Source organism: Misgurnus anguillicaudatus, chromosome 3 (genome assembly GCF_027580225.2).
Source record: "Misgurnus anguillicaudatus chromosome 3, ASM2758022v2, whole genome shotgun sequence".
NCBI classification, from domain to species: Eukaryota; Metazoa; Chordata; class Actinopteri; order Cypriniformes; family Cobitidae; genus Misgurnus; species Misgurnus anguillicaudatus.
This window is the reverse complement of record NC_073339.2, coordinates 45636098-45663308: the sequence shown is the minus strand read 5'-3', so window position 1 is coordinate 45663308 and position 27211 is coordinate 45636098. Positions and strand designations below refer to the sequence as shown.

At 35.6% G+C, this 27211-nt stretch overlaps 1 protein-coding gene and 2 long non-coding RNA genes across 15 annotated transcripts; 1 reads left to right on the top strand and 2 right to left on the bottom strand.

Moving 5' to 3' along the window:
* Positions 1-822: 822 nt before the first annotated feature.
* Positions 823-6617, top strand: LOC141363535 (uncharacterized). Of its 9 annotated transcripts, none has more exons than XR_012369042.1 (11): positions 823-936; positions 1337-1461; positions 2188-2299; positions 2387-2467; positions 2912-3092; positions 3231-3316; positions 3452-3511; positions 3690-3750; positions 4753-4934; positions 5046-5158; positions 5294-6617. It is a non-coding gene; the product is annotated as an uncharacterized lncRNA (long non-coding RNA). The 9 variants fall into 9 exon arrangements; XR_012369041.1 differs by having other exon boundaries at positions 823-964; XR_012369040.1 differs by having other exon boundaries at positions 823-968; positions 5294-6616.
* A 2781-nt stretch (positions 6618-9398) lies between these two features.
* LOC141363534 (uncharacterized) lies at positions 9399-15838 on the bottom strand. 5 transcript variants are annotated; one of them, XM_073866249.1, is made up of 9 exons: positions 15267-15832; positions 14770-14894; positions 13334-13426; positions 13132-13203; positions 12909-12994; positions 12510-12672; positions 11361-11423; positions 10444-10506; positions 9399-9753 (listed from the first exon to the last, which is right to left on the bottom strand). In XM_073866249.1, coding segments are annotated over exons 1-8 (666 nt in total). In that variant the 5' UTR covers positions 15269-15832; the 3' UTR covers positions 9399-9753; position 10444. The 5 variants fall into 5 exon arrangements, with proteins under 5 accessions (XP_073722350.1, XP_073722353.1, XP_073722354.1 ...); XM_073866252.1 differs by having other exon boundaries at positions 13334-14120; positions 15263-15827; XM_073866253.1 differs by having other exon boundaries at positions 13334-14120; positions 15295-15827.
* Positions 15839-18856: 3018 nt separating this feature from the next.
* LOC129452264 (uncharacterized) lies at positions 18857-22733 on the bottom strand. Its single transcript, XR_012360805.1, has 6 exons — positions 22600-22733; positions 22340-22424; positions 22193-22230; positions 21150-21234; positions 19196-19320; positions 18857-19071 (listed from the first exon to the last, which is right to left on the bottom strand). It is a non-coding gene; the product is annotated as an uncharacterized lncRNA (long non-coding RNA).
* Between the last annotated feature and the right edge of the window lie 4478 nt (positions 22734-27211).

Below are 27211 nucleotides of genomic sequence, written 5' to 3'. Positions count from 1 at the left end.
ATGTAAAGCGCTTTGAGTGTTGCAGAAAAGCGCTAAATACGTGTAACAAATTATTATTATTATTATTATTATTATTATTACTTTGTTGCCCTATTTATTATTGTCATAGCTGTGTATTGAATATGACCACTTAAGTTGTGATATTGAGAGACTGAGTGCATCTGTTCACACTGATTTCAATAGCAGCTATCTTATTATAATGGTATTAATGTTAATATTTTTATGAAAACAAAAAACACATTTAAGTTATGATATACCACCACTGGCACGTACGCCATCGGGACTGTGGTCACCGTAGCCCCGACGTGTGTGGCCCCCCGCGCTGCGGCAGCTATAGGCGTCCCTTATTTTTCTGTACTTCCTCCCTGCACACTAACGTTGGTTGAAAGTTGTACAGGCAACCCAGTCTCATGTAAAAACGTACCCTGACTACGTTGGTCCAATTTGCAAAACGTAGAGGAGTTACAATAATGGCCCTAGAATTGTATGACTGTTACATTTTTTTTCGCCTATTCTTTTAATGGCCCTTGAATTGTATGACTCTTACGTTTTTTTTTTCGTCCAAGTCACGTGACTTTCAAGCTACCGGCCGTGAGAACAAAAAACATGGCGGACATTCTCTCATTTTTAATGGAAAAATCTATATTTTGAGTTAGTTTCTGAATAAAAAGAAGTTTTGATTACATTTCTAGCGAGAAATATATAGTTTATTTACATAATATTCACTCAGTGAATTTACATAAACATCGCTAGCTCTATTTTACGCAGATTTTTAATATCTAGCCACAAAAATGTGAAAATGATACGATTTGGTTTCTATGGACACTGCCAGGGCTCGTCACATGACGTCTTTTAAAGACTTTATTAAAACCGCGTTCAGCTACAGGTAAAACAACATTCAGAGGTGATTTTAACAACGCTCCACGGCGCGTGAGAGTAAGCATTTTAAGCGTTTTCTGATCATGTAGGTAAGTGCTTTTATTAGACGTGATGCATGCTGGGTTTTTATCAAAGACTCGTTGATGGTAATTAATATAGATATGAATATACATTTTGCAACCCTGTATCACATGAAATACGTTCTGAGGAAACTATTTTGCAAATCGCAATTACGTTACATGCCAACATATAAGCAGTGCTATTACGTTGGTCCTTAACCTAATATGACCCGTCGCCATGGACACAAGGGGTCGGATATCTAAAGTTAAATATTTTTAACTTACGCGTGAAATGGTTGATTTTAAAAATATATATATTCTAAGTAAACAACAACAGCCCAGGTTTAGTAAACATTTTTTTATTGAAACTATAAATAAATATTCTGCATCCATTTTAGGTGTGCCACTGTGGGTGGCTCCCGCACACCCCCGTGGCTACGCCCCTGCCGTGACCCAAATCTCGTTCTCACATCATCGCGATGTTTATCATCTATTTACAAACGTAGCCAGTCGCCACATCTTTGTGAGTATACCATTAAATTTCTGTTTGTTCGATATTTAATTCATTATATGTTTTTTTATTAAGCCAGATCGGCTTCTAAATGTTGTCTGAATTGTATTGGTCATATTACATTCTTTTTGTTCAAAATAGTGATTAGCGCGTGATTAAAAGTCACCTTATGTTAGTCACCATTAACAATAACGTGACAGATCCTCGATCATTTTATTATATTCATATTTTTGGAATTAACTACCAATGTTCTTCTACTGTGGTATTTTGTGTTTATAGTACACAAATCATACCTTGTTTCTACCGCAGTTAGTTTACTTCTACTGTGGTATTTTGTAGTACAGTAACAGCAAACCTTATGCTTTTACCACAGTAGTTCAGCCTTTTTATACATAGTAAAAAACAGTAACAACAACAACACCATGCTTTTAATACATTTGATGTACAATTCAGAAATCTTTAGACATTCAGATCCTTATTTTTTGGTCAGTTTTAATCTATTGCCGTTTTATATAGTCTTATGATAGTGGGCGGATCTTGGGGTTTGTTGTAAATAGTTATACACATACAATGTTTAGTAAATAAAGAATTTTGAAATATATATATATATGGGCTGGGCATAGATCAATTTAGATTTGAGTATTTAGGTATTGAATGTGATGCTGGAGATTGTATAATTATTTTTCACTTTTCCTCAGTATAAAGTGTTTTATCATTCACATTTTTGTGTTGAAATAGATTAGCCTATCCCCTGTATGTCATCGATGCGCTACTTCAAAGATGTGAGGAAAAGAACATACACCTGCGAGTAGTCTGTTACATTGCCTGTGTTATTGCCTCACATTTGCAGGTAAGTACCCTTTTTTCTGTGTAAAACTGAATTATTGTTTTAAAGAAAAGACCTTTAACTTATTTATGTCATACTATGTTCAATCAGAAATCAGGGGAGGGCATATCACACAACATTGCATTGGCCGTACCAGCATTTCATGTTTATGGACACAAATTGCCCTGCCAGGTAATTCATTGACTTTATAGGGATATCAGGATAACACACATCATTCACTCCCTGTTTGGCCTCAAATTTTCCTGTCTATGCACTACAAAGCTAAAATTAGCCAGAAAGGCCTAAAATAATCTTTAATCTAACAATTTTCCAACCTGACGTTTGTCTAAACTTGTTTCAGAGATGCAATGTATAAGACAACCCGTTTATCTCAAATCTGTCTGGGTCAAACTAATCACTATAAGCAGAGGATTGTTATAACCAAATTGGTTTCCTTTGTTTCTTTTTATGCAGATTACCTAATTTGTATAATAATTACAGTAATATAAAGTAATAAAAAGAACAGCTTTGCTATTTTTACAAATTAAAAGATAAAATACCTTAAGATCACTATAAGCAGTAGGGTCATGCTTTGTGTACAGTATGTGATATTTTACCACTTTGCTTTAATCATAGATCAAGTACAGTACCAGATGGCTTGATGGGTTTGGGCTCACAGACGGGGAAGGAATGGAAAGGCTGTGGTCTTTCCTCCAAAGATTTGCCAGAGTCACAAAGGAGATGACTCCATCTCATCACCTTGACCTACTGACTGATTCCCTTTTGCATTAGGGACGGAGGAAATCAACTGACCTAGGTGTGTCTACTGCTGTATAACCTTTCAAAATTCTGTGCTGGTGGTTCAGTGCTTATACATTTTATATTTTCTGGAGTGAAGCCGATCACACACAAAATGGTAAGCATACTATAAGTAGATTAAACTGTCTTTTCATAGGTGCAGCTACTGCAAAGAGTAGACAAAGCAGAGAAAATATTGATTCTTGCTCAGGAAGATATCTCATGTCATCAGAGAGGCACCAGGTAAACAATGCACATAAGAAGCAGGTAACAATTAGTTGTAGATGAGAGAATATTACATTCCATTTATAAGTGCATTTTGCACAAGAGTATTTAGGATTGATGTGTGTCTTGTTTTCTGTTATTGTTGTTGTATAGTGTTGATTTCTGAAGGAGACATGGAGAGATGGAAAAAGCTAGCCCAACAGAAACCAATAAGTAAGGAACTGAAGTTAAAGTCTTAAATACTGTAAGAATGTCATGAATAATATTAACAAAGAATATTGCAAATGTAATACTTACCTTTCCGTGTACAGTAATAAAATATAATCATGTTAAGAAGTAACATGAAATGAATGACTTTATTAGAGTGGTAGTAATGTCGTCTTTTCTTCAGACACTGTCTGTAGATGGAAAAGGGACTACATCATCAGACTGATTCAGTTCTACAAGTTCAAGTAAGAGTTTAAGGTTTTTATGTAAGACTTTGGTAATTACAGACGTCTTTAAAGGAAAACACCACCGTTTTTCAATATTTTACTATGTTCTTACTGTAGCTCAACTTGGATGAATTAATGCATACCTATCTTTATTCAATGCATGCACTTTTAGTCTTTGTTAAGCACTTTGTGAATGTGTTGGCATTTAGCCTAGCCCCATTCATTCCTATGGCTCCAAACAAAAGTTTTATTTTGTGCCACCATACTTACACGTGTAAATACATGGAAGTGTTTGGTGGCTTCTAAATTCATCCCTGTTTGGAGCCATATGAATGATTGGGGCTAGACTAAATGCTAATACATTCACAAGAGATCAAAAGATTAAAAGTGTACAAAGATTAAAAGTGCACGCATTGAAAAAGATAGGTATGTATCAATTCGTTTAAGTTGAGGTAAGAACATAGTAAAACAGGGCTATTCAAATCTTACCCTGGAGGGCTGGAGCACTACAGAGTTTATGTACCATTAAACACCTGTGATTTTGTAGTGATCATGAAGACCTTGATTAGCCTGCTCAGGTGTGTTTGATCAGGGTTGGAGCTTAACTATGCAGTGCTCTGGCCCTCCAGGGTAAGATCTGAATAGCCCTGTAGTAAAATATTGAAAAACGGTGTTGCTGATGTGCTTCAACGTGTGATTTATAGTAATGGCATCGTTTTGAAGGAAACTGTCACTGGTGGTTATAAATTAAAGTATTGCAGCATTATTGCAAATCTTCATGTGGTGTAATTAGTAATCTATTACCACCAAGGCCTTACTTGTAACATATGTTTGGTCAGGTGTACCACGGTAATGCTTTCTGCTTGCTAGCTACTGAACTTTTGTGCTGTACTTTTTGTAATGTGTAGATATGGGACTCGTGAGTCACACAAAAAGGGTGAAACAGTAATCTGTCTGTTACTGTTCTCTGATCAAGTGTGTACATAACGTTTAATACTAATTATTTGCTAACCATTGTAGAATTGAGGACTCTGCTGAACATTGAGGAAAAAAAAACGTATCGGGAGAAGATGGCAAGAGTCTGATTCAAACTTCCAGTCTACCCTTAAAGATGTGGACCGTGAGCTCAGAGTCCAACTGTAAGGCTAGAACTGAATCAAGGGAGAGAGCAGTCGTCCTCCACCTGAGAAGAATATATCCAGGTATAGTGCTATAAGTGGATAAGTAGATACAATATGACATTATAGGTTTGAACTTAAAAAGGACTATAATACAAACTAATAGATTCATTTTTTTGCATGTGTGTTTCCTAGCTTTGCTTCAGATGGGCAGGGCATTGCCATTAGACTCTCCAAGCAGGTAGCCAATTGATTTTCAGGAATCATGTGATCCCTCTTGGCATGTCTACTTCTGCTTTAATGACACTGTAAGTATAGTTACTTAACCCTAGTAACCACACAGCAGTCACTCTAGTAACCATCTGACAAACTAACTACCTGCAAATCATATTAGAAACCACCTGGTAACATAACATAGCATTTTGTTTTCTTTTGTCTTCTAGATTGAAGAAGATGATGTTTCGAGGAGTCTAAAAAGGCGAGGGATTGATGCCTTACATATGAAGACTCGGGCAGCTGAGAAAAAGTGCGTGCTTTACCAAAATGAGAAGTCTAAGGGGCCAGTCACACCAAAAGCGTTTATGGCAGTTGCAGGCGCCTTTTTTGAATGATATTCTATGGGCAGGGCGCGTTTGCGCGCTGTTTATGAGCGCCTTGCTGTTTTTTGCCGCCTGCCACGCACGCATTTTTGAAGGAGCGCTGAGAGCGGAGAAGCGCCCGACGTCATTCGCGTCTTTCCATTGTCCAATCGAATGAGGGGAGAGGCGGGCCTTACGTTGTGGTGAGTGAAGTTTACAGTTGCTTTGAAGAACCGGAACCACTCGCTCACTCTCTCCTGCGTGTTTGTGCACCCCTCACCCTCAAACAAGGTCAGAGCAAGCGCCCTCTTTTTAAAGTTTCTGCTAATATGACAGTTAACAGCAAAAGAGCGCTCACGCTTCAATATTTGATTGACAAGACAGCTGACTCGGTGGTTGCTTAGCAATATGAAAAGCCGCGTCGCACTGCTCTTTTTTAAAAAAAAAAGGCAGTGCGTCGCGCCTTGCGTTTGCAAGCGTTTAAAGCGCTTTTGGTGTGACTGGCCCCTAACTGAACACCCCATCAGCCGCAGGCGTCTAACCTTTGGGCTCTAACATCAAAGACACTGAGCAGCCTGGTGCAAAAGCTGCTCTCATTCAACACCTCCAACAGCTGGAAAGAAAACTACATCAAGCCATTGTGATGTTTCACCCACATCTATCGGACATTGTTCCTGCAGACAACCCCCACTTGTGTCAGGCCCTCCCCATGCCAAGCATACAGACACTGGTATACAATGATAAGAGTGATAATGATGAAAATGTGGATAAATATGATAACTAGCACTACAGATTTTTTGTTAATTTTTAGTCTGATATTGTATTCTGTAAAAAGAAAGATGTAAAATGTATAGTATATGTTGCAGCATATCATAGAAACCTTTATGGTGGTGTAATATAATGTTCGCCTTACTTGTGCAAACATGATGCTTTACTAGATCTGATTTATTATTAAACGTAGGTACTGTTTTTAAGCACACATATTCACACTAGTCTGTGTGAGGACAAAATTGTGTGTTTACCATTGTGATGTTACTTATTTACTGTAATGTACAAATGTGGTCAATGTGTGTAAGGTGTTTTGTTTTTGAATCTTTTTAAACAAATACTGTAAAAGTTTGTAAAAAATAAAAAGTTTTCCACAATGAGTTATAGTCATGATTTCAGCTATTGTCACAGCACACTTTAGAGGTCAATGAATAGTGATGAACTTAATAAATGACTTATACAATGATTTTACAGTCACAAGACAGACTGCCACATACATGTTCTTACATAACCATTATATTGGCTTAAAATTCTCCCGAACTTAGTTGATGTGGATTAATACTTTTTTCTTCCCATTATATTACCTTTAGTATTATATAGTTCGTTGCTATGGTGGTTGCTATGAGGCTGCTATCACTGAAACCACGTAGCTTGCATGACGTGTTTTCTTTTTAAATGACATTTAACATTTTCCTACAGAAAACAAAATTTGATAACTCAACAATATGATAATTTTCAACAATTTCTCATTCTCGCTTTTGAGAAATTAGTTTTTTTGGTAGCAGAAGGTTACGGAAGTGCATTGTGTTGAAGGCGGGGTTTGCGTGTTCTGCTGTTTCGGCGTTGTGGCTAGAAGGGATACAGCAACAGCAAAATCTCGCGGATGAGCGCTGTTATTATCCTAATCCTATCCCCAAAACCTAACCCTAAACCAAACATTTCACGCGATTTAAGACAAGTTGCATCACATCTAGACAGATCCGCTGTTTCCATCCAAATTCTACCCCAAACATAACCCTAAATTGCGTAGCTGTATCCCATCTAGCAAAAAAACACTGTTTCTGCTAAAATATCTTAAAAAACAACAACTTTTTTACCTTTTTTTAACGTAGATCATCTAGATACAGCATAATTAATAGTTTGTCTGAACTAGGTGTTTATATATTCAGTAGATATATGTTTTTACAGCCCTACTTTGCAAACTAGAAAAACTACAATTTTAGTGCTAATTTGTATCAAGCTGCATTAGACACATGTAGGGAATTGTAGTTTTTTTTAAAACATTTGTGTTTTTCTTATAATTGGAGGTTGTAAATAGTGAGTTGAGAGTAAGGTGTTTAGGGGGATTGTTAACACACTTATACAATCAGATTTTTAAATATTTAATTGTTAAATAGGTTTAAATTAATTTTAACCATATTTGACAGTGTCCCAAGTTGTTGACTACATTGACATTATAACTGAGGCCAAGAGCTCTCATTAAGAGTTTGTCCCATGTCTATAGCCCCTTTTGTTGCCTTATTATAAGCCTTCAAAAATGCACCAAAGTGATGTTTCAAAGGTCCGTATTTCAAAGCAGGAGCCATGTAGATTCTTTATACTGACATGTGTTATTCTGCAGGTCAAGACCTTTCTAACGATGTATTTGGCTTAGCTCTACAACAAACTTTTCATGTTCTCATTTCAAGTACACAAGCCATCTCAGGTGTAGTGTCAGAGACTTTGAGAGCTCAATAAGGTTAGATTTAGATAAAATAAAGCTGTTTGTTTGTTTCTGGCTGTGTAAACAGACCCCATACCTTGATCTGGTGTTGGCCACACACACAAACTGTGCATTTCTGTTTGGGCTTATATGCATATGTTAATGCTGCTATGATAATTAAATTAAAAACATTCAGGTACCATTAATAAATAAGAACATAGTCTGATGGGTAGTCATCTACGATTGTAGGCTAGTAGATGATTATTAGGCCTATTGGTTGTCAAAACCCAGATTAGCAAACATTATACACAATGTTTGCTACATAATGTACATAATGTATGCTCTCTTGCATCTTTTGTAGCTTATTTATTTTTGTTTAAATGTGTTCTTTTGAACTCAACTAAAAATGGCAAACAGGCCTATTTAGTTTATCCATTAGAGTACCATTCCCCTCCTTCCAAACCTGTCACTTTAAGAATAATTTTAGCTATGTGTGCCAAATACAGTATAGGAAGCCTATGTATTGTTTCATGTTCCTTCTTTCTAAGCAGAAAGACAGGCCTGAGCAGTATGCAAACTATATCGTAAATGTATGTGGATCAGGTGTGTCAGTCCAGTCATAAAAATTCTGCCCACATAAAAAGTACTAAAGTAATTTATAGTAAATACCCATTCTATAGTAAAGCGTTGTATACAGTTTATATTATTTCAAACTTTCTTAATGAATGCTACAGCATACTTAATAAATACACTTTAAAAACAGATGTGTTAAAACAACACAATCAGTTTGGAACACCAAATTTTGTTACTTGTGTTGTCACTTTAATTTAAAACACAAAATGACACATAATGTCAAATTACTTAATCATTTCAAAAAAGTCCTTACAACTGAGCATAGCCAGTTTTTTAACTCATGGTGGGTTTCTGGTCTCATTTTTTTTTTATTACTTTCAATTCATATATAAATATATATTTCTGTCATGATGGTTCTTTTCATAACATTAAATGTGGTAATAGAGATTTGCTTAAACTTCATCTGTATGATGGAGGAAAATCACTTTGATAAAGCAGATACACATAACATCATCATCCTCATCATCGTTCATAGCAACCATTATATTTAAATTGTACTGTTCAGTTGTATATCAAAGTATCCACAAGTATCACTACTGCTCTGACATAAACCAACTTTTCAATATCAAATTTGCCAAATACCTCTCAGTGACAACAAGACTGCGAAAAAGTTGTTAAAGTTATGTAAAGTATTTAATCATAACATGAAATCGATCTTTGACTCACTGTATTGAAAAGTATGGTGAGGTCCTTGCCAACACCCAACCATACCGAAGCATTGATAAAAGATGAAACAATAGGCTACTTATCATTTACAACATGTTGCCTAAATTCAGTACAATAGATATTAATTGGTCCCCACATGTCCCAGGTTAAGGGACCACACTTATGGTGCCAACAAATGACAACAATAAATAAAAATTAGAGTGAATTTAAAATCTGTTTTATTCTTATAAGTGTAATCATTACAATACATTTGCATGAAAAATATTAAATTGCACCTAATACATTAAAAAAAATATATATATGTGTGTGTGTTTGTAGGGATGGGGTCATGAACAAAATAAAAACAACTCAAAGTTAAAACATAAAACATCTTGTGTAACTAGCATGTTTCCTATCACTGATGCAGCGCTACAGGCTGTTTGCAATGTGTCTTGACATGCAGTGTGTGACCATGATTGGCACACTGTGCACTGTGACCATGAACGCCACTTCTCTGAAGCATTCTTCTTCCTGTCATCGAAAAGGATGCGGCAGACACAGCACAAATGGCCTCCATCTATCAAAACAAATATATTTAAGTCAAGCCAGTTAGTTGAAATTAATACTCATGAGCATATTTTAAGTAACATTTCAAAGGCAGTTTATTCATTTGTAACTATTGTCAAATTAAAATGTGGGTATTGCTGACGCTCAAGCAGGTCAACAAAGAAGAATTCCTGAGGCAAATTTCAGAAAGTGGAAACAAGGAAAACTCTGGGTTTTCCATTTCAGAAATGTATGTAAATCAAACATGATTCAGTAGTGTAACTCAATTTTAACAAATCTCACCACCACTTTATTCTTCAGTTTTAGCATTACTAACTGTAATGCCATAACTCATACAGTCGTAGGTTGGCCATCATTTTAAAACCAATTGTTGGTGTGCTCACCTTCTATCTCTGTTTGTAATTTAAGACAATGTCCTGGACAACACCCTTTAAGATGTTTTTATACATTAGGTCCCAAATGTATGTACAGAACTCTGTTTATGTATTCTGCATGTTCTGCCTGGAAACTGCCCCTTGAAAGGGTCACAATGTGTCACTGTGTAGTGGATTGGTCTATGGTTCTGTTCCAATATCTGTTCTTGTTAAAGTATTGTAATCTGATGAAACTACCAAACCAGGTCTAATTGGCCTGGTCTACTATGAGGAAGAGCTTATTATTCTCAATGGGACATAAAAATCAGCACAATTTGAAAAGATACCTTAATCTGCAGTCATCACGATAGCTACAGCGGTGGCTGTTTCTGAGGACTGTTCTTCCAGCTCTGTAGAACATAAAACATAATAACAACTTTCTTAATACAACGTTTGAATCTAAATTACAAATTCATAATGCAATGTGTCAACATTTATACTGTCAATAGTTAATTAGCAAATTGTAGGTTAAATACAGATACAGTACCATTCATTGTTTGCATCTAAATATCAACAGCCAATTCAAAGTGTAAAATATCAGAATACCAACCATATAGACCATTTTGCAAGATGTAAACAACACTGGTCCAGAAACACTTCCTGTTTCAGTTTGTAACTGTTTTCTTTATTTCACACATAAAGAAAACATCTTAAAAATGTTTCTTTAACTTTTTGATTAAATTTTCTATGTCCTGTTGGTTGTATTTTATCCCAACGTTTATGATGTGTTAAGAAACTGATACAGAAAGTGCTTCTGGACCAGTGTTGTTTACATCTTGCAAAATGGTCTATAGAAGATGTTAAATGTCACCTGAATAAATATTGTATTTATAAATTGTAATTTTCATACAAGTGAGGTTTTCTCTTTGTGTCCAATATCAATGGCAGACTTTTCAGAAGAGTAGTTTTAAGCTTGAACTTAAGCAATACCATTCAAAATGTATTACAATGAAAAGAAATACAATTTTCACACATGGCCTCTAAACTTTCTTGGCAACATCTGCTGTGTCTGTTGATTTGAAGATACTTTGAAGTTAAACTATCACACACAGATTTCATCTTTTGATTTGATTATTGTTTTAATAATGTGTACAGTGGTAAAATGTACAGTGTAATGACCACAATTACATATCTAGTAAACTATGCTTCTTAAGTTTAATGTTATATATTTATTTAAAGATAAAATAAAAACAACTCAGCGTACCTTCTGCGTCCATCGCCTCTAACATTCCTTCTGCTTTGTCAGTGGAGTTGCATTGTGCTGCATCTAATTAATGTATAGGGAAAAAAGAAACACTTAGAAGCATAACAAATAACTGGTCTTTCTGCATCACACAGCAAGTATTAATGAAGAAATATTATTTTATAGATAAAATTCAACTGTTGCCAAGGTCTATCACAATCACTAGTCAAATTCAACTAAACAGCTATAGGATATTCTGGAGAGGTGCCTTTTTAGAAAATGTGTCCACTTTAATGAGGAAACTGCAACTGAGAAATAGTGTTACATCCCTTACAAACTGTCATAGACACATACAGAATCTATAACCGTAATCTGTTTCAATTGAATTACATTTAATTTTTAAAGTGCCAATTCATAACAAAGTTACCTTACAGCACTTTTCAAACAGAGTAGGTCTAGCACATACTGTACTCTTTATATTATTAGGCTACAAACTCTCAGAAAAAAGGTACATGAAGATAAAAAAGTTGACATTGGGGCAGTACCTTTTCAAAAAGTACACTTTTGTACCTAAAAGGTATATATTGGTACCGCCAAGCTACATGCTGGTACCTTATAGGTACATATCTGTACCTAAATGGTAAATTTTAGGACATTTTTAAAAGGTAGTGTACCAGTGACAAAAAGGTACAACTTTTATACCTTTTTTTTCTGAGAGTGCAATGGCAACTTCCTTTTAATATGCAGCAACCTCGAGCAGAACCATGGTTTATAATGGGCAGCCATTTGCCTCGACTGGTTGAGGTGAGGGGACATGGAGAAATATAGTGGCCCAAACTTTAAAAATGTCTGGGTTCTTTCTTTTACACATGTTGTGTAAATATTGGACAGAACACACCACTGGGTTAACATTGACCCAATGCTGGGTTGTTTTAACCCAACTGCTGGGTTATTATACCCCATGGTTGCATAACAACAATCCAGCATTTGATCTATCCAATATTTCCTCGTTATGGGTCAAAAATTAACCCAACCAGTGCTGCACTATACAAATACTCACATGTAGGCCCGTATTATTGTTTAGTTAACTTATTTTTCCCACTTTGCATAGAGCCAAATGATCTGCCGAAACTCAGCTGGAGAAACAAAACCACTGTTAATCTCACTTACTGATTTCAAATGAAATCTCCTCAGCAGCTTGCAAAATGGCCTCCAACTGGTTCCTTCCATAATAGGATGGCTTTTTGAGGCTGTTGGGCAGTCCTGCAACTTTAACTGTCATGCCATGATTTACCAGGGATTGGTAGGGGAGCCTTCCAGTACCTCCGGCATCCTCTGAAAGACACGGGCAAACACATGCATGTACATGTTACACATTGTAACACAGTTGGACAATTGTGACTCTCCCATCCCATTAAGAGCCAGTGTACAGGCTGTAAACAGTCGGTAATGTGTCATAATCTTATGGTTGATGGACACAAATAAGTTATTGATTTGATAATAATGCCATGAAAACATGAAGGTATATAAGGTTATCAAGACTTAAAAAGTGTTTGGACATATGCTTACTATATTTTTGGTTAAATAGATCTTGCACTTTCTCAGCAGTACATTGACTTCAACTCTGGTTCTCAGTATTGCGGCTGAGAAGCTGGCTACAGATGTAACAACAGACAACAATCAATTTTATAAAACTCTATTATTTTATAAAACTATATTATGTATATTGACACTATTACGGACCTGAGTCCATTTCTGTGGATATACAGATATTTTATATAACCAATATTACCTTTGAAATGCAGTGCAAAGTTCACTGTGTCTGTTGAGTCCAGGAAATCACTCGTTTGGTCTTCTTTTTCAGCTGAAAAAACAATTCGAAATAAACATGTTAAAATAATGCTAAAAGTGATTGAAAGTAAGGACTTGGAAATCTATGAACAGATAAAAATATACATGTATTAAAGCAACTTAAGTGTAAATAAAAAATTAACCAAATGAAGAAGAAAACTGAAGTTCAGCATTGTCAGCTTTCATTTCAAGATGCTTTGAAATAGTTGCAGCTTCCTGACATAACTGGTCAAAACCTGAAGATGCCATATTGAAAGAATGAAGAATGCAAATAGAAATAGGCAAAACAAATTGAAAGAGGGACAAACAGAGAGTGAGAGTGTGTGTGTGAGTGTGTGTGTGTGTGTGTGTGTGTGTGTGTGTGTGTGTGTGTGTGTGTGTGTGTGTGTGTGTGTGAGTGTGAAAGCGTAGGAGAGTAGGGCTGTGCAAAAAAAAAATCGTCTGCAATTCCCATGCGCGCCCCACCAGCAAAGCCGGCCCCGTTTAGATTAGAAGCAAATCGCCACCAGCTGCCCCCAGACGGAGCGGCACCCACCACACAGACACGCAGTTCACAGAGAAGCCAGGCAAAATCGGGTTCAAATCGAGGAAAATCGACTCCGATAATCTATGCAATTTTGCCTAGCTTTTTGGTGAACCACGTGTCTGTGCAACAAATGCCTCTCCATCCGAAAGCAGCCGACGGCGACCTACCTCCAATCACGGAACCCGCTCCACCGATGAAACACGCATGAGAACCGCAGACGACCTTCCCGCACAGCCCTATAGGAGAGTGAGTGAGTGAGTGAGTGAGTTGGAGAGTGAGTGAGTGAGTTGGAGAGTGAGTGAGTGAGTGAGGAGAGCTTTTGCAAGTGATAGCTCTTAAAAGAGCCGTTGGTTTAAATGTTGTGGCGCGTGTAGATGGAGGAGTATGAGATGTATGTGAAGAAACTGCAAGACAAAAAAATTGTGAATTACAAACTTTGGATATATATTTTAAATTCTTTATTTACTAAACATTGTATGTGTATAACTATTTACAACAAACCCCAAGACCCGCCCACTATCATAAGCCTATAAGATAAATAAATAAATAAATAAATAAAACGGCAATAGATTAAAACTGACCAAAAAAGAAGGATCTGAATGTCTAAAGATTTCTGAATTGTACATCAAATGTATTAAAAGCATGGTGTTGTTGTTGTTACTGTTTTTTACTATGTATAAAAAGGCTGAACTACTGTGGTAAAAGCATAAGGTTTGCTGTTACTGTACTACCACAGTAGAAGTAAACTAACTGCGGTAGAAACAAGGTATGATTTGTGTACTATAAACACAAAATACCACAGTAGAAGAACATTGGTAGTTAATTCCAAAAATATGAATATAATAAAATGATCTAGGATCTGTCACGTTATGTTAATGGTGACTAACAAACATAACGTGACTTTTAATCACGCGCTAATCACTATTTTGAACAAAAAGAATGTAATATAGATGACCAATACAATTCAGACAACATTTAGAAGCCGATCTGGATTAATAAAAAACATATAATGAATTTAATATCGAACAAACAGAAATTTAATGGTATACTCACAAAGATGTGGCGACTGGCTACGTTTGTAAATAGATGATAAACATCGCGATGATGTGAGAACGAGATTTGGGTCACGGCAGGGGCGTAGCCACGGGGGTGTGCGGGAGCCACCCACAGTGGCACACCTAAAATGGATGCAGAATATTTATTTATAGTTTCAATAAAAAAATGTTTACTAAACCTGGGCTGTTGTTGTTTACTTAGAATATATATATTTTTAAAATCAACCATTTCACGCGTAAGTTAAAAATATTTAACTTTAGATATCCGACCCCTTGTGTCCATGGCGACGGGTCATATTAGGTTAAGGACCAACGTAATAGCACTGCTTATATGTTGGCATGTAACGTAATTGCGATTTGCAAAATAGTTTCCTCAGAACGTATTTCATGTGATACAGGGTTGCAAAATGTATATTCATATCTATATTAATTACCATCAACGAGTCTTTGATAAAAACCCAGCATGCATCACGTCTAATAAAAGCACTTACCTACATGATCAGAAAACGCTTAAAATGCTTACTCTCACGCGCCGTGGAGCGTTGTTAAAATCACCTCTGAATGTTGTTTTACCTGTAGCTGAACGCGGTTTTAATAAAGTCTTTAAAAGACGTCATGTGACGAGCCCTGGCAGTGTCCATAGCAACCAAAACGTATCAGTTTCACATTATTCTGGCGAGATCTGAAAAATCTGCGTAAAATCGAGCAAGCGATGATTATGTAAATTCACTGAGTGAATATTATGAAAATAAAATATATATTTCTCGCTAGAAATGTAATCAAAACTTCTTTTTATTCAGAAACTAACTCAAAATATAGATTTTTCCACTAAAAATGAGAGAATGTCCGCCATGTTTTTTGTTCTCACGGCCGGTAGCTTGAAAGTCACGTGACTTGGACGAAAAAAAAAACGTAAGAGTCATACAATTCAAGGGCCATTAAAAGAATAGGCGAAAAAAAATGTAACAGTCATACAATTCTAGGCCCATTATTGTAACTCCTCTACGTTTTGCAAATTGGACCAACGTAGTCAGGGTACGTTTTTACATGAGACTGGGTTGGTACAGGAGGTTGTATATGATGAACAAGCAGTTACTCTTCAGGTGCTTTGAGGCTAGCAAGTGCAAAGCTAGAAACTAGATCACTACTCACTAAATAAGGAGTGAATCAAAACATTCATTTGGCATTTGCAAGTTTACCTAGCATGATGGCTAATTAGCGATTAGCAAGCTAATAATATAATACACATTCATTCATGAATAAGAGTACCATTTCATTTTTTCATGTTTAATCTTCAGTGCTGTGAACTTGCTCAGCCAGCTATCCATCGAGTTGTGTGTCATCATCTTACTCAAACATTAGAGTGTCCGTGCTCAACTAAAAGCAGAGACGGCATCTATCTAGGTGAACCGAACAACGGTGTAATGATTCAGTTCGATTCCCAAGACAAGAGGATGCTTACCCGACTGGCCAATAGGAACGTGGCCCCGCCCATGACACAATTTTCACAGAGAAAGCAAAATCCTGACACGAGAGCAAGAAATTGCATCGAGAGCAAAGAAAAGCGTTTTGATAGAAACACTTTTTTTTTAGAGAAAATGTTTTCACACTTATAGCAAAAAACATATACTTGAGAGATTTTTTTTCTCAGAAATAATTTAAAAAATTTCAAATTTATATTTTTTATGTTCTATCATGAGAAAATACTTTCTCTCAAAACATTTTTTTAGTCTCAAATATAATTATTTTTTGCTATTGGTATGAAAACTTTTTCCCTCAAATATTCTTTTTTTTCTCATGAAATGCTTCTTTGCTATCAGTGTGATAATTTTTCTTTCAAATAGTTTTATTTCTCTCAGATCATTTAATTTATCGCATGTAATAAAGACACATATCTCGCTCCATACATATCATTCTTCAATTCAGATTATAGTTCAGATAACAGAAAGGTCACAACAACAAAAAAAGTTAAATTTACTGGATTCAGATCAAGGGTGGGTCTGACCCCTTATTGAGGTCAGAGACCTATAGGTCACCTATCAGTTCTGTACAGTAGTGTAAAAATGACATTGTGTTCGTGATCTTAAAAGAAAATCTTGTAGGAGGACAGAAACGTTTTTTTTTTTTTTTTTTTTTTTTGCAGTATTTGCATCATACATTCTTGCTTCTGATGACACTCATCTCTCCAGCTCCTCAGGGAAATGTTGCAACCATCATACTTCAAAGTAGATACGGTGCTTTTTGAGGTATGACCGGTGTCAAATTTGCACCACATTGAAGTTCGGAGGTTTTTTAAAGTATGACCGGTGTCAGATTTGCACCACATGTACAGTAGGTACAGATGTTTTTGAGGTATGGCTAATGTCAGATTAGCAAATTACACAATCGATCTATAACTACGTCTGCACATCTCCATACTATTTCTACAGAAAAACAGAAAGTGTGCTATGCACAGAGTATGCAAAATACTACATACAATTTGCAGATCTGTGTTATTGGTTTGATATGTGGAACTTATTTCCAAAAAGATAAATGATACATATCAGGTAATAAATAAGCACAATTAGTCAAAGTTAATGATGTAATTATTTGTTTTGTGGTTGACTAATAAAATATCTCTGTTGCATGACTGTGTTGAGTCAATTGAATACATTTATTTCCCCATCAATTATGTAAGGAATAATTGACGACAGTCCGTTAAATTATAAGAAAATAATGTACACTCAAGGTGGTAAAGTGGCTTGTCGTGCATTATTAAAATGTTAACTCATGCATCTAGCAGGAGATATTTTCAATTTTAAAATGTGTCTCAAAATTGCATAGTACACTCTTAAGAAAAATGGTTCTATATAGTACCAAATAAGGGTTCTTCAGCTTGTAACAATAGCAGCACCCTTTCTGGTACTATATAGAACCCTTTCTTAGATGGTTCTATATAGAACCTTGCCTTGAAAAAGTGCTAAATAGAACCTCAGTGGTGCTATAAAGAACCCTTTCATTAATCAGCAGTCAGAAGGATTATTTTTTATTTGTTTTTTTCTTATTTATAGCACTTTATAAGGTTTATCGGTTTAAAAACAGAACAGCAAGACATCAGAACATACTTTTATTTTCACTTTTTCATTACATGAGGTGTCATACAATAATAAATATTTGCATTAAAATCACAATCAGAATAAATATATGAATTATTATGCAAATATAACAAATCACTACTCAAATAAGATATGGATGTTAAATAACAGCTTCAATATTAAATAAAGTAACAATAAAATTTGGCAATTAAAATAATTTTAAATAGACAACAATTACATGAAATCAATAAAATCATGATATGCAACATCAAAACATGCAAATGATAATAAATCCTGAATATTAACATATTATTGACATTACATTCAGATGTATACATTTTAGCACAAACAGATCGATGACATAGAATACAAATGAATGGGATGTTTATAATGCATTATTAACTGTAAAAATAAAAGTCAATAGGATTGTGTCAATCTTTGTAGAATCTCACCAAAAAAGTCCATATTATTTTCTCAACCTGATCTCACGAATTTCCGTGGCATAGTCACGGAATTTTGTGCTCATTTTTCCGTGACATTCTCACGGATCTCCGCATATTTCCGTGGCCCTGCCACGGACTTTCTTTTCCGTGGCATTCTCACGGATTGGTTACTCAACTGTTTTGTCCTATTTTCTTACCATTGTCGCTTCGGTTTAGGGTTAGATTTACATAAATTGACATCCCTACCCAAACCCAACTCTAACCCCAATGCCAGGTGACAATTGATTAAAGTTTAGAAAATATAAAAGAATACATCAGAAAAAAATTGTATAAACCAATACTTACAGTGACAAAGTAACGCAAGCACCAAATCTAACCCTAAACCGAAGCGACAATGGTTTGAAAATAGGAAAAAGCAGTTGAGTAACCAATCCGTGAGAATGCCACGGAAAAGAAAGTCCGTGGCAGGGCCACGGAAATATGCGGAGATCCGTGAGAATGTCACGGAAAAATGAGCACAAAATTCCGTGACTATGCCACGGAACTTTGTGAGATCATGTTGTATTTTCTTTACGGGATCATCCAATACTCCAATACTCCATCCAATGTTCTTTGATTTGTTGCAATGATGCTGAACATTTAGTCAGATAAGAGTAAGTTAAGAAATGGTCTGCTATTGTCATGTTGATCTTGAGACGCAGGCTGTGAATAACACAGATCTCCATCACCTGGCTGTGGTCATCATCATACAAGGTTGAGCATCAGGCTGAACAAGATTTGGATCTGTTTGAGATGGGAGAAAGGATAAGACATGAAGACAAAACAAGTTAATATTAGCCTGGAGTTTGCTTACATACTGTATGTAAAACATGATTTGACAGTTTTAATATGACTCTGCTCAAGATACCTGTTTTGTCCGTAAATAGGTGAATGCTTGGTGAAAGATTTATTTATAAATTGAATTCACTCAATTCACATAAACCACTGTTATCAAGCTAATGGCAGACCTGCAGAGCTTCACTCGTGATCCACCTACAACAGATAGACAAAAATAATTCTGTTATCACAAGTAAATGTGCCACAAGATCACACACACAATCTCCAAAATGTTTGATAACCTGCGCGAGGACGTGGATGTACTGAAGAGCTATTTATTTACATAATTTAAATTACTGTTAGTTTAAATGTACTTACATTAAACAACTATACATCATTAAAAAGTGTTTTGATTTAAGATTTAGTTTTTGACCTTTATTTTAATCTGAGAATCCTAGTAACAGTAATTTCTTCATTTTTGTCAGGCGTTATGAAAATGAAATACCTTTAATTTGAAATATAACCCTCAGCCGCACTCATTGATAAAAACACTCCTCCGTGATCGTCATGAAAGCACTCGATAAAACAACATCTATCGGGGCTTTTAATTCAAAGTATGCATATTTGGAGAAATATTACTTAAATTTTATATGTTTACTTCAAATTTCTGCAGTGGGGGTAATATTTCACCCATATTTATTCCAAATATGGCGATATGAGCAAGCTGGAGTCCTGTAAGCATTCACACTCAGTTTGTTTCATTCATACGTGAAGCCGGAGGGCGCTAAAGTCTGAAACTCTTTCATAAACTTTCATAGAAAGAATAAGACGTCATAGCTCAGCTCAGCAGCAGCTGTCAGTCAGACGTGAACTTGAACAGTGACCTGCAACGAGCGATCGCTGTTTTTATAATAACATGCAAATAAAGATGTTTTGATGTTTTAAAACCATGGAGACAATAAACACGATTAAGATTATATATGGTTTGTCTGTATTTTTAACGTTATGTCTGTTATTTTCATAACAGTACTGTATATTATAATGCTATGCTAAGCTAACAGCATAAATAACATAAAATTGTTTATTTTCGGTCTTATTTTATGATCCAAAGCCACATCAGATCACGCATGATTGTTTAAGCACTCGACTTTTGATGTGATAATGTGAGTTTTATTATAAATGCTTTTATTTGTAGTGTTTTGATGGTATGCTAAGCTAACGTACTAGCTGTTCTGTAAACATCTGCTGTCTGGAGATATGAGATATGTGTTTCTAGGAATAATTTTGACTGGTAAAGCTTCTTTAAGGTAAGTTTCTTTTTGTAAGAAAGGACTTTAATAAAAAGAAAGTGAATTGAGACAAAAGGAGGAAATAAAACACTAAATAGAAATTATGAGCAATTATTATATTGTTTATAATAATAAAATAAACATTTAGACAGCCATATCCCGGATTAAAAGTTGTTAATGACTCATCCGGATGCTTATTTAATGAGTCTGTTTAAAACACGGAGCAATAGGACAATAAACTGAAAGGATGTTGTGAGATATAAATAAACAAACATTAGCTTAGCATTTTTGCTGTTTTCTCTAAATAAATTTACATGACATGGGTCTAAAAAACATTTCATAAAATACAGAGTTTTAGAGGTATCATCTTCAGATTTAAAACAGAACATGGTCAGACCTGTGGCTTTAACTGCAGAGCATTTCTAGATTGCTCCAAGGCCAATTTCATTTAGATTTTCATAACAATATTTCATACATGTTTGGTGGAGTTTATAAAAAAGAATAATTTAAGCTCTCTATAACAACTTTTTTCATTATGAAAGTAACTAATGTTCACCTCTTAATAAACTTCCAAGTGTCTGCTTTCAAATGAGACCAAACTTATGCTTTTAGTGCAAAGACTTTATAAACTGTATCTATTTTAGTTTGGCTATGACAGTTTTTGTGGGGGGGTTCGGAAAATGGAATGAGGGCTAACAGGTTAAACAGTAAATAACTATTTTAATGCCAGCATTGAAAGTAACATGCATACATCACCTTTAAAAACAGGATGTGTCTTTCATATCAAGTGGTCATATGCACTGCCTTCACTCCCAGTAAGATTACCTCACATATGAAAACTCTGAAATAAATATCAATAAAAAAACTAAACACATGTTGTACCACATACTTCTGATAATTATGGCGCTTTTCCATTGCACAGCACTCCACGGCCTAGTCCAGCCTGGGTCGGGTCAGCTCACCTCACTTTGGCGTAGTTAGCTTTTCCATTGAGTTTAGTATCACTTCGCAGTGGGAGGGATTATAGGCGTGTCGTTACGTTTGCGCTGCCTACAGCTGTGACAACATACATCGTTGTACATTCCCATACATTCATTTATTTCTCAGTCTGCCACAAAATTAAAATTGGCCATCCCAAATAGATGTTTGCACATTGCGTTTATAACTACCTCTGTCTCACATGACAGTTTCTGTTCAAACACCCGGCCCGTGGCGTCAGTCGACGGAGCTCCGCTGCCTCATTCAAGTTGCATTTAAGCATATATAATGCGGGCGTGCACGTCGCGAATGTGCCGCCACAAACTGCAAGTCTGGAAAAAACTGTTATGGTGTCCCTGATTCTCAACCTGTGGATGTTTTTCATCGCTAAAAGGGTGTTTGGAAACTTATAACAGAACACAGATAACAACATATTTGCTCGAGACAGCGCAAGCTAGCAGTAAGCTAAAGCTAATATTTACATTATAGCAATGATGCTTCTCTCAGACCAATCAGTGACCTACACTGTTTTTGCGTCACGTTTGGTATCAGCTCGGGTCGCTTGGAACCCCAACCGAGGTGGTACAAAAAAAAGTATCGGGTACTACATATTGCACCCAATGGAAAAGCTCCCAAAAGTAAGCTGACCCGACCCAAACTAAACGAAACCGTGGGGTACTATGCAATGGAAAAGCGCCATTAGTTTAATAAACTTAATGTACACATGTATATGCTTTATAACACTTTAACAAATCATTATCCTAAGTCATTGTTAAAGTAGAGTCCCCTAAATATATCATTTAAAACAATATGAAGCTTACCTGTTATAAATGGAATGAAGCTTACGTATAAAGTTGACCTGTTATAAACGATATAAAGTACACACAAAACTTAAATTTTCAAAATGTTTTTAACAGTAAATAACTATTATTTTAATGTTAGCATTGAAAGTAACATGCATACATCACCTTTAAATACAGTATGTGTGTCTCATATCAAGCGATCATACGCACTGCCTTCACTCCCAGCAAGATTACCTCAAATAAAAAAACTCTGAAATATCAATAAAAAAAACTAAACACATGCTGTACTACATTCTTTTCATAATTAGTTTAATAAACTTAATGTAAAATATACATGTATATGCTTTTGAACACTTTAACAAATCATTATCCTAAGTCATTGTTAAAGCAGAGTCTCCTATCATTTAAAACAATATGAAGCTTACCTGCTTTAAAGGGAATGAAGCTTTCAGTATAAAGCTTACCTGTTATAAAATAAATAAATTACAATAAGAACACACAAAACTTCAATTTTCAAAATGTTTTAACAGTAAATGATGATTATTTTCCTCTCTTACCTGTTTGTGATGATTCAGGGCTTTTACAGGTGAAAATAATCAAGAGGCAGCTTGAAAATAACTGACTAAATTTAAAATCAAAACAGGAGGGAAAAAAAGAACCCTTTTGCCAAGACAAAGAACCATTTCAGCAAAAAGGGTTCTTCAGTAAGCTATGGTTCTATATAGAACCTTTACCATCATTTCAGAACCTTTGAAGAACCATTTTTCATAAGAGTGTATTTTAGTATGCATCCCACTAGAATCCTATTTCGAACATGGTTCATATGACTACAGAACCATTTATTTCAATGCAACTGGGTCACCGTTATGGTTTTCGACACTTCCAGATGGGCCTTCATATGGTTCTTTTTGATTAATGGCTTCTTTTGTGGCACCCTCCAATACAGGCTGCCGTGTGTTGCTGGGCTCTTTATGTGCTTGACTGTTGCGTTTTACTCCATTTTTAGTCACTGAACTGTGTAGCTCCTTCAAAGTGATGGCTGGACTCTGTGCTTTCCGTCACAAGTCTCATCTTTGTTCACACCGGGAGTTTTGAATCGTGACCTTTTCTCGCCGGTGTCTGGGTGTTTTGATATAGCTTCTTTTTCCGATAACACAGCCAGCATTGTGTATTGGGACACCCGAACACTTTTCTTAAAAATAAATAAATGATTTATCGGCCATTTGACTTGATTCTTTTCGCAAAACAACTGGCATTTACAAAGCAAGCAGTGCATGAAGTGTCATGCTCTGAATTCATTTCACTATACAGCACTTTAAAGTCACTAGTTTTGTAAAAATAATTTACTGTAGGCATGACCATAACAACAAGCAGGTAAATTTCGATTAAGCATATGGGAAAAAGCGCAACCACAACACGCTTGGTAATTTGTGTTTATTTTACAATATGGCTGGAACGTCGTGTTATAGTAACGAAAATTTTGATTAATTTATTCGTGTTTTCTGACACAATTTTTTAGGTGTTTTTCATGACTCTGGAGACGATTGTTTTTTCCTCCTTCCCAACACAAATTTCTTGTTAATGGCTTTTCATGTCTGTGCCTCAACTTTTTTTATTGTGTCATTTTTTTTCTATTTTTTATTCTCATCGTTCTTTCTTAATTTTAAATCATTGTCACTTGGGGTTAGGGTTAGATTTGCGGAGTGTGTTAGGATGTGATTTTATGCATTGGTTTCTACATGTTTTTCGTCTGCTTTTAAAACTATTTTCACCTGGAGTTGGGGTTTGGGTTAGGAAGTCGCAGAAAGTGATTCTTACCCAAACCCCAAGCGGCAGTGGGGCGGCAGTGGTCGAGTGGTTCATGTAGGTTGTCTACAAATCGGAAGGTTGGTGGTTCAATCCCCGGCTCCACCTCACCAAGTGTCGAGGTGTCCTTGAGCAAGACACCTAACCCCAGCTGCTCCCGACGAGCTGGATGGCGCCTTGCATGGCTGACACCGCCGTCGGTGTATGAATGTGTGCGTGAATGGGTGAATGTGAGGCAATATGTAAAGCGCTTTGGATGGCCATTGGTCTATGAAAGCGCTATATAAATGCAGTCCATTTACCATTTACCATTTACCCAAACCCCAAGTGACAATGGTCGAAAAAATAGGAAACAACGATAAAAAAAACAAGATAAAAAATGACACGATAAAGAAAGTCGTGGCACAGACACGACAAGTCATTGATAGATATTCGTGCTGGGAAGAACGAAAAAGACATTTGTCTCCACACACTCAAAAAAAAAAAAAAAAGATTCATTGGATTAGCTCAATAAAATTGTGGGCAGGATTTCCATCCAATATGAATGTGTACCCCTAACTCATAAAAAACTGCTTTACACAATAAAATATATTAAGTTAGTCCAACTCAATTTAAGGTAAATGGCAATACTCAATTAGTTGCCTCAACTCAATTTAGTGTAGTCTGAATAACTCGATTTAGCGTAGGATGAATAACTCAATGTAGTGTAGTCTGGATAACTCAATTCTGTTATTTTATATAAAACATTTTTATATCATACTAATTAGCTTAAACAGGTTAGCATGCTAATAATAATAACATATGATATGTTGGATGAGCACGTGAGAAGAGACTGATCTCCAAACAGGCATTAACACAGTTTGTGCTCATTGAGAGAAATATGTCACATCCACAACCTAACCACAAGCACCACTCTTCTGCACAATGGTAACCAAACAATTTGAAAAAAATATAACACAAACGCTTCTAAATCAATAAGATAAATGGACATTAAACACTATTTAGTCTTTCTCTTTACCTAAAAATGCATAAAATAACACTTAATTAAAAAAAAATCTCTCCAAAAGCAGTTGCATGCAAAGCATGCTGGGAAATTATTTTTCCAAAACCCAAACTCAAACTAATTGTGTTAACGCAATTAAAAATAAATCAATAAATTGTAGTACATATTCATTTTGTGGTAGACAAATTAAATATATATATATATATATATATATATATATATATATATATATATATATATATATATATATATATATATATATAAATATTTCTAAGAAGGGCTTGAATCATTTTGAAAACAGCGGAAAGTCGTGTCAGCAAAATGAATAAAAATATTTGTTACTGTAACACGACTTGCCGTGAAAGTGGGTTGGGCTTAATGGTACGAGTCCAACCACAATCTAACGTTTTTCATTAATTTGCTTTCGCCCCATGACGTTGGGATTAGGGGTGGGGTTTCGTTATTGTTTGTTATGATAATATAATACTGTTTTTGTATGATTCGCTAGCCAACTCATAAAATACATAGAAATTATTGTAAGATCAGACTGTGCTTTCTTACTGTCATGCAATTGAACCACAACAACAGTGGTTCAGTAGTTCACTTTAATTTATTACACCATTAAATGTAGAGGCGGTTAGGGTTAATAAATAAAAGATCCTTATTTTACTACCGATCTAGATAAACTAAAGCTATACCACTTAGGTGTTTACTCCTGAAGCCTGAAACTTTTGATATGGTTGTGTTCCTAGCCACAAATCTTTAAAATGCAAAAGGAGTCGTAAATAATTTGTCAAATATTGACTTTTAGTCACTTAATTTATTTATTTTAAGCAAGTTTTTGTGTTAAAATGTTTTCTGTAAAGCTGTTTTGCGACAACGCACATTGTGAAAGTGGTGCGTGATAAATTAAATTGATGAATAATGAGACCTCATTCTAGACGCAAACAAAAACTTAATTTTATTTCCCCCTTAAATTTGTTCAATGCATTTTGGTTGAAGCGAATCCGTGTAAAGGGACAGCAAATTTTCTGTCACAACATACAATGTATGCGTGTTGGGTTTTGGTAACTCGCAGAGACAGATTTATGAGTTTGTGTCACCTGAGTTTTAGATCCAGTCGCCGTAGCCGCTCACAGTTATTCATTTATACAGCGAATATTCCAGCCGCTCCTGTAAGCTGTTATATGAACAATTTAAGAGTCACAGTTGTTAGTAAATACAGTTGACAATTCAAAACACAGACCGTGCTAACACAGCCAAAGTGCCTTTTAAGACAAGCATCCTACTCACCGGTAGTCTTGGGAACGCTTTCTGACCATTTACAGTCATGCATTTAAAGCTCATATCCACGTAAATAGAAAAGGACCGAAAACTGCATGCCTAGTCTACGTTCCAATAATGTTTCAATTCAGAAACTAACAAGAATGGAACCATAAACCATAAAAATGTCAGATTTTTGTCAACTTTACCTGTGGTCAGACTAGACAGAATTTGTTTTTCAATAAACTTCAGTGATGCTGAGAGAGTTATCGAATAGGAAGTGTAGTCATAAAGCCCCAGTTGAAAATTTTGGCTATTCCCTTCAGGGTCTTTTTCCTTTTTTATTACAGCCATATTGAGTGTATCAATGTTTCATGTTCATTTTAATAAAGGTGGCCTATACACTGTATATGCATACCGTCTAGGATCTATGATATATAGCCTATATCTCTAATGTCTTTGGAATGCTCTTTAGTATTCATATTCGCAGCTGTCCTTCAGTTTCACAACATGAATAATAATCGGTCAACTGCCATGAATTTACCCAGAAAATGTGGGAGTTAGTTTAATGGTTTACGAGTAGAGGACAAATGTAAGGCAACCGTGTCCTCCTCAGTTGTTTATCGTTGGTGTACAGCTGCATTGTGAGCTATTGCAATACTGGATTACTGTATTTTCAGCTATACACAAACAGCAAATTATTGCTTTCTCTTTGAACACAACATATGTTTATATTTAAAGTCATCATGAAAAGGAAGTAGCGTTTCATGCTTTTCTTATTTTCCCTGTCGTGATGTATATCTAAGGCTTATGAAACCAGAAAAAAAATAGGGTGGGACTTGATTTCGTCCGACGAGAACTGATTGGATCTTTGTAGGTTGGGTCATGTTGCTAATTTCTAATAATATTTACTGCGCCGTTTCTCGTGACAGGAAGTAAAGAGAGATTGTTTTAAGGAGGGCGAT

Excerpts from the sequence above, each read along its gene's own strand:
- LOC141363534 (XM_073866249.1), bottom strand. Across the intron at positions 13,204-13,333 it reads TCAGTTTTCTTCTTCATTTG|CTGAAAAAGAAGACCAAACG; the intron begins GTTAATTTTTTA and ends TTGTTTTTTCAG. Across the intron at positions 11,424-12,509 it reads GGAGATTTCATTTGAAATCA|ATGCAGCACAATGCAACTCC; the intron begins GTAAGTGAGATT and ends TACATTAATTAG.